Raw genomic sequence first — 8,591 nt, 5'->3', positions numbered from 1 at the left:
AACCTGAGAATTTTCTCAGGTTTTGGAACAAAAATATGAAGGAAATTTTCCGATTTTGTGAGCCGGAATTAATCCAGATTTCTTTCAGTTTTTGCAAGGAACAATTTCAGATTTTGGAGAGGAGATCCTCTCCGTAGCAAAGCTGGCGTTTTCGTTCTACATCAGGGGGGGAGCTGTGTCATTCAAATGCTTCTACAGAAATGACTTTTGAAGATGAATCAATCAATGAAATTTCCATAAACCATCCCCAAGCTTCGATTTGTCAAGCAAATGACTGTTGTAAGGGATTTATTCAAATACCTTGCTTATTTTAAGAATTATTCTTTGCCTGGATTTTACTAATTAGTTGCAATTTTTTTGGAGAAGGTTTCTATTTCTATGGATTAGTTGCTAGATTCTAGGAGTTTGGTTCTACTTTTAAGTAGTAATTCCTATTTTCATGATTTACTTGGAATTTAAAATTTTTATATTATTACTTATTTCTTTTATCAGTAGGGACCTATTAGGATCATTTTAAGTCAAAAATGGTTGAATAAAATAGATTTCAATTTTCACTCAATCTTCTATGTCATCCTTCTCCCTCTTTCTAGCTCACTCTGTTTTGGCCCATCATCTCTAGCCGCAGGCCTTTCTAGCCTTCAGTCTCCAACTTCTGAGCCTCTAGCAGAAAATACTCTATTGTTCTTATCCATAGGTCTTCTAGTGCATAATCTAGTTGCCAGTCTCCTCATTCCAGCTGCTAGTTTGTTTCCATTTAAAAGGATTATTTTCATCTGCTTTCCACTTCTCAAATTGTGCCAAGATGGTGGAATTGCCTGCTGTTTTTAAGGGGAAATCTTGGGATAATTTGAAGTATTATCAAATTATATGAAGGAGAGAGCTAAGAAGCAAATGAGTCATTGTGAAGGATTTCCCAACAAAACCTTAGCTTCACATAGGTTATGCTATTTTAAATTTACATATTAATCTACTATTTAGTCTTTATAATATTATTTTTCTCACAAAATTTTGTAAAACTGTAGTTTATCTCCTTGGTCTTTCTTTTCCGAAGCTTTATATGCCATCTTAATAGGATACCCAAGGGATTGTGGGATCTAATTTTCCTTGAGTTGTTAGTTTGAGAAGCTTAAATCCTTCCAACTTTAGTTAGTGATCTAACAGTGACAATGATGCAGGACTAAGTATGAAATGCTTTAATTCATTTAGATTTGCACAACTCTTGATCAGAATAATTAAGAATAAAACTTCTAGCAGTTAAAATGACAAGTCAAAACAAAGAAGGGGTCACACCCGCTTAAGCTAAATTGTGTAGCAAGAGATTTGGATCCGTCAAAATAGATTCATAAAATAACACAATGCCAAATAGTAGTGTTCAAAGAAATCACTAGTCTAACAATAAGAGTTAGAAAGCGTAAAGGTGCACTCAAACCCTACGTTTATTAAGCTTAAGCATGAGCAATGAAGAGGGGTCCGTCGTGACTGCAATCAAGCCAAGAGAAGGTAGACTAAAAGATATAAGATGCAAGGAGGAAGAGAAACCTTCATCAAGGAGTGGGGGAGATCCTCCACTCGACGCCTTTGAAATGCTCGTCAATAGCTTCCACCAAGGTATCTAGAATGCGTTCCAAGTAGTCTTCGACGGTGTGATTAATCCTTGGGTTCACGTCGAAGAAGGTTGATCGTAGGATGTCGGTGAAGCCGTCTTCTTCCCAAGTTAATTTGTATTCAGTTGCCGGATCCGCCATTCATGGATGATTGAAGGTAGGGTCTCCTTAGCACTTGATACGCCTATCGAGTGGTAGCAAAGAGAAAGAAGTTTCTCTTGCAAGTGGAGAGGAAGCAAGCTCCAAGTGTCCTTAAAAAATCTGAAATAGTTCCTTCCAAAAATCTGAAATAGTTTCATGTTTAACTCAGAAATCTGAGAGGAATTTCAGTTTTCTGTGTTTAGAGGAAAGGGACTTGAAGGAGGAAGAGTTATGATCTCAAGTCCAATGGGGAATTAAAGGTAGAGAGGAGATATGAGAGAGAGAGGGGAGAGGCGGTTGGGAGAGAGGAGGCCGGCAGGATTGAGAGGGATTGGGGGGATCTTATTTCCTAATTCCAATCTCTGGTTTTAGGAAATAATTTAGAGCTTGGGGATTTGGGAAAGTTTCGGCCAAGAGAGGTGAGGGGGTTTGAAATTGCTTCCAATAGGGGAGGTTGGGGAAATAGGAAATAACTCCTAATTAGTCCCTATAGGGGCCGGCGACAATGAGGGATAAGGGAGGCAATTAATGGGGGATTTATGGTCTCCTAATTTGGTTTTAGGCTTTAGGAAAGTATTTAATCAAATCCAAATTAAATTTGAATTTCAAAATAGATATGAATTAAAACTTTCCTAAAATAGATGACTTAAATTAGGAAAGATAATTCAAATTTGATTGAATTTGAATTGCAATAAATTTCCAAAAGTAGTCTTCAATCTAGTTAGGAAACCTAAAGGGGTAAGGGGGTGGGGAGGTGACCGTCGGCTATGGGATTATGGCCGGCGGTATGGGGAAGTCGGGTGAGGTGGCTGGTAGGGTGAAGGGGAAAAATTGAGGGCTAGGATTGGATGAGGTGTTGGTTGGCGGCTAATGGAGGATTGGGATGCGAGAAGATGAATGATGGAGGGGAGGGAGAAAGGATGAAAAGAAAACAACAAAGAAAATCACGAACCCGGCCATCTCCAAGGTTGGTGGGTGATCCGACGTCCCTCCCTTGGGAATTCTCTCCAAAGCTCTCACGCTCTCACACAAACACAGGATTGCAGGAAAATTTTTATAATATCATTCATTAACTAAAAAAAAAAAGTTATGAGGCTATAAATAGCCGAGTACAAAGACTCAAGGAAAATAAAAGACCAACTTGCCCTTTGGGCTCACACTCGACAACTCCCACTAAAGGGGTACAAACGGAAATAACAAAATGACACTAAGAAAATAGAAAAATACATGAATAATAAAATAACATAAATGACTCAGAAATACAAAGACTTCGACGGTGTGATCAATCCTTGGGTTCATGTCGAAGAAGGTTGATCGTAGGATGTCGGTGAAGCCGTCTTCGTCCCAAGTTAATCTGTATTCAGTTGCCGGATCCACCATTCATGGATGATTGAAGGTAGGGTCTCCTTAGCACTTGATACGCCTCTCGAGTGGTAGCAAAGAGAAAGAAGTTTCTCTTGCAAGTGGAGAGGAAGCTAGCTCCAAGTGTCCTTCAAAAATCTGAAATAGTTCCTTAAAAAAATTTGAAATAGTTTCATGTTTAACCCAGAAATCTGAGAGGAATTTCAGTTTTCTGTGTTTAGAGGAAAGGGACTTGAAGGAGGAAGAGTTATGGTCTCAAGTCCAATGGGGAATTAAAAGTAGAGAGGAGATATGAGAGAGAGAGGGGAGAGGTGGTTGGGAGAGAGGAGGTTGGCGGGATTGAGAGGGATTGGGGGGATCTTATTTCCTAATTCCAATCTCTGGTTTTAGGAAATAATTTAGAGCTTGGGGATTTGGGAAAGTTTCGGCCAAGAGAGGTGAGGGGGTTTGAAATTGCTTCCAATAGAGGAGGTTGGGGAAATAGGAAATAACTCCTATTTAGTCCCTATAGGGGCCGGCGGCAATGAGGGATAAGGGAGGCAATTAATGGGGGATTTATGGTCTCCTAATTTGATTTTAGGCTTTAGGAAAGTATTTAATCAAATCCAAATTAAATTTGAATTTTAAAATAGATATGAATTAAAACTTTCCTAAAATAGATGACTTAAATTAGGAAAGATTTTGAATTCAAATTTGATTGAATTTGAATGACAATAAATTTCCAAAAGTAGTCTTCAACCTAGTTAGGAAACCTAAAGGGGTAAGGGGGTGGGGAGGTGACCGTCGGCTATGGGATTATGGTGTATGGGGAGGTCGGGTGAGGTGGCCGGTGGGGTGAAGGGGAAAAATTAAGGGCTAGGATTGCAGCTAATGGCGGATTGGAATGCGAGAAGATGAATGACGGAGGGGAGGGAGAAAGGATGAAAAGAAAACAACAAAGAAAACCACGAACCCGGCCGTCTCCAAGGTTGGTGGGTGATCCGACGTCCCTCCCTCGGGAATTCTCTCCAAAGCTCTCACACTCTCACACAAACACAGGATTGCAGGAAAATTTTCATAATATCATTCATTAACTCAAAACAAAAGACATGAGGCTATAAATAGCCGAGTACAAAGACTCAAGGAAAATAAAAGACCAACTTGCTCTTTGGGCTCACACTCGACAACTCCCACTAAAGGGGTACAAACGAAAATAACAAAATGACACTTAGCAAATAGAAAAATACATGAATAATAAAATAACATAAATAACTCAGAAATACAAAGACTCAATCGTGGTCGTAGATCGGCGGTCACGCCTCTGATAAACCTTCCATGAGCTGATGTCCCCATCACCCCTTAAACACTACAACACCTAGGGACACTTTACATACCACTTTGAAGGTTTTGGATGCTAATCCTATCCAAGGAGATTCTAGTCCATGAATTGCTAAATTTTGAGAAAGGGGTTATTAGCATTTGACTGTGAGTTCAGCATATGAATCTTATATTACCTATAGTTTATTAGAGCTTGCAAATTTGTATCAATAAAATTACTGACGGTACTATATCTATCCTATGCTAAAATTGTTAATATTGTCTGAATTTCAACATTTAATTTGTCCAAATTTAAGTTCTACTTAAGCCTTCAGCTTGTGTATTGCATGCATGATGTTTTTCATTTGTCAAATTCCATCCACTTGCACACGTAGGTGTTGGATTTTTTCTACATCCTTATCAGTAATATCTAGATAATCACTAATATTTTATCTGTGGGAACTTTCTGCATGCGAGCCAAGCTCTCATCATTTCTGGATAAATTTTGATTGGCTCTGATTCTAGCCCTTGGTAGAGAGTGTTTGAATCCTTGTATCTTCCTTGAAAGTGAGATAGGTATTGACATGAACTTTTGCTCACCAGCTTTGTTTCTTGTACTTTATAGATAATCAAACTTGAGCATTCAATTTAACATGGCCTTATTCTTTTTGAATTTCCATTTTGTTAAGTAGTTATACTTCTAAGGTGAGGCTTAGGATATGCAATTAATCACTTTTGTATCACAAAGCTATGTGAAAATTTCATTGAAAATGCTCTTAAGGAGATTATACTGGACCTTTGTTCCTTCAAAGAGGAAAAACATTTTTTAGGCTAGAATGATCTTCCTATGCATACCTTTTTTTTCCTTGCTAATGATGTCTATATTCCAGCGAGCCATCTCTTTCATTAAATTGCAACGCTCCCATAATATCTTGGTTTTATGTATATTACAGAATTACTTTCATGGCTGGGATGCAAAAAAAATGTTATCCAATTCCCAAGGAAGAAAATCCAGAAGGATATTGAAGAAAAGTCATCAATCTAGCCGACATCAAATTGCAATTTTAGATGATACTAGCAGCTGGGTAATATTATGTTCTGTCTTCTATATGTACATCCTTGCACTTACTCCACATGGTATTTGATTGGCTCTATTTTTACTTCATTATAAACATTGGTTGTTAGCACACGGATGGATTACATAACAATGCACGTGGTCTTATGCATAATACACAGTAAATTGGCTACTGTTTTGTCCAGTTCTCCAATCTGTGTTGGGCTTGCCTGTATTTTTTTATTTTATTAATTTTTATTTTTTGTATTTTTTTGATATTTTTTTAATCTGTGTTGGTCATGCCTGTATGATATTTCATTTTGTAGTTAACATAGAAACTTGTAGAAAAGCTACAACTATGAGTATCACAGTAGTTATAGCACATTGAACTTGCTTATATATATATATATATATATATTCACGCACACACTATGTAATTCCATTGAATTGTAGCATAATCTAAGTATCTCTATTGGGAAGCATACCCCATTAATATTGGGTCAGTGGCTTAAAGAATAACTATATTATTTAGATTTGTATTAGTACATAAAAAAATTGTTAGAGTTTACACAAATTGAGACTTTTTAATACTTAATGCATCTTCTTTTTTATGGACTTGATATGCCCTTATAAGAATATAATGAACTAATTAATCTAATCATCCAAACAATGGCTCCAAGATTCATGCTTGTACAATCTTTGTGAAAGCGGGTAGGATGAAGTGATGATACTTCCAGATCTAGAAAATAGAATTACTTCAAAATATATAAAGACTCTACAATCAGATTTATAGAGTCAAGCTCCAATCTTGAAGTATCAACTAAAATCCAATAGTCTAGCTCAGATTACATCCAATTCCAGCCTTAGAGCCATCTAGATCCTGGTTTTGATTTCCAACAACATGGATCTAGAAGTTTAATGGCTTCATCTATCAGCCCAATGGGCAAAATGATCTAACACAAATCTAGGATATAATCTTACTTATCAACTCTTTGATCATATAGAGGATCAAAATATCTTTCAATCTATGACATTTCCATTTAGTATGGATCTCGTATAGGGTGCATCCATGCTAAGATCGTGACCTTACAATTTCATATATTAACTTGAAGTCAAGAACGATGACATATGCTCTCCTTTCTACCTGCTATTGATTAATTGTCCACAATTTCTTATGTTGCTTTGATGCCGTCTCAGTTGAGCAGTTGCCAAACCAATTTCATTTTACTAGCTGAATTAAGAGAACAAATGAAGGAGAGGCTTGTCTGCACTTTGTCCCTAGGAAGAGTGGTGAGAAAAAAATAAATTTAGTGCACTTTTTGATGCCTTCTCCATCAAAGAGGAATCTAAACATAGTAGAAGTGAGCTTTTTGTTGACAAATTGAGGGAGGAAATTGAACATAACCATTGGGTGAGATAATTGAGGATGGAGGATCTAAACAATTGAAATTTATCAACCATGGACAATAATTTGTGCTTTTAACAAACAAGTCTCTTTGAAGTTTATCAAATAAGCTATGATCTTCAGTAAGATTTGACCAACAATAGGAAGGTTCATTGAATAATTAATAGGGAGATAACTAATCTGAATCCCAAACATATTTCCTAATCCCAAGGAGTCATTAACAAAATAAAAAAATAATAAAAAATAGATTTAGAATAATTAATACTAAGCCCAATTCATTTATAAAATAAATGGGTAACATTGTTTTAAAAATTGGACCGCGCTAGTCGGTTGAATCGTGAATTGGTTCCATGGTTACTCTTGTCAATCGATTGAACCGCTAGAAATAAAAATTGGACTTCAACTGGTTAGAACTAGCGGGGATTTAATTGAACCACATGGTCATTAAAGGGATGAAATTATGACCATATATTTTTGAGTAGACGGTTAACATTTATATGGATTTAGAGTAGATAAAATGTTAAAACTTAAACCTAAAAGAATCCTAATGCTAAAACAATTTGAATCTTTCAAAACTCTTGGTAGCTTGATATCATCTCCCTAAATATGCAGCTTCGTCCCCTTGCCCTCAGCCCCTTCGACAATTCACATGTTTGTTGGCAATGACGGCTCAACCTTCGAGTTCGATTGTTCTCATCTTCCTGCTTTGTCGACAGCTTAGCCTTTCAGAGTCTCGAGTTCATTCCTTATTTCCATGCTTCAATTATTTGTTGATTTTGTTCCTTATTTTGTAAGTTAAATCTTCAAGTATTCAAATACAAGATTAATTAGGTTGAAATTCTAAAATTGTAATATGATTTGAGAAGGCTTTGAAGAATGGGGAAAGAAAAATGGTCCAAAATAAAGGAAAATGCGAAAATTGTAAAAGAATTGATCCAAAATTAGTTTGTTTATAAATACTTTCTTGATTGATAAGAACTTGTGTAATTTCTTTTCTGGGTTTTTTTGGTTGATAAAAAAAATTAAAATTTTATTTTTTGTAGGGGTAAGTCATATTGTATATATTATTATATATCCTTAGTTGCCTTCACAAGTATCTTCACATGTACTAGCTGATTCGTAGCAAGGATATTCCTTCTCAGGAGCTGATGCCTTAGCAAACTCACTAATGGTTATAAGAGGAATTTGTCAGAGGAGAAGGCACCATTCGCCTCCATCCTCTCGAAGAACTCGTCATACACTGGGCTACCATAAGGTTGTTTAAACGGGAAAACATATTATCATCATTCATCTTAGTCAAGCTCTTACTCTCTGAGCTAGCCAAGCTTACCAAACTTGTTTACAGGAAAGCGTCCACCTCGACAATTTGTCACTCATTCAGCTATAACTCATTTTAGATTCAGGAACCCACAATCCAAGCTCTCACTTCAACTTGTCTTCATCAACACGGTGATGCCGAGTCTCTCATATCACTCATTGACTTCACGAGATAACCCTCTGGCTATTTGTCAGCTCCTCTTTAGGACTTGCCCTCTTTCCTGAGAGTGATCAGGATGTGCCATGAGTCATAAGCCAACCTATATCATTGTACGAGCATTTGCATGTAGCCCACATTTTTGCCTTTTTGTGTAGCTTTACCTGCTAGCCCCAAAACCCTATAAATATAGGGTGACAAGGAACAGTTAGGGACCAGAATTTTGGACTTTTCAGAGAGCTATAGATTTTTTTG

General features: G+C 36.7%; 1 protein-coding gene across 5 annotated transcripts in view; it reads left to right on the top strand.

Annotated features, from left to right (window-relative positions):
• Positions 1-8,591, top strand: part of LOC110094030 (DNA topoisomerase 2-binding protein 1) — a gene marked incomplete at its 5' end in the record, with an annotated part of 31,090 nt that overhangs the window by 6,647 nt on the left and 15,852 nt on the right. For all 5 annotated transcript variants that reach the window (XR_002302796.2, XR_002302798.2, XM_028691725.1 and 2 more), the window contains 1 exon segment: positions 5,357-5,488. Coding sequence is in view for 3 of the 5 variants with exons in the window: in XM_028691725.1 (XP_028547558.1) it covers positions 5,357-5,488 (132 nt within the window).

The sequence above is a fragment of the Dendrobium catenatum genome, unplaced genomic scaffold (assembly GCF_001605985.2).
Source record: "Dendrobium catenatum unplaced genomic scaffold, ASM160598v2 fragScaff_scaffold_156, whole genome shotgun sequence".
NCBI lineage: Eukaryota > Viridiplantae > Streptophyta > Magnoliopsida > Asparagales > Orchidaceae > Dendrobium > Dendrobium catenatum.
The sequence above is the reverse complement of the archived record's forward strand: the minus strand, read 5'-3'. Positions and strand labels throughout refer to the sequence as shown.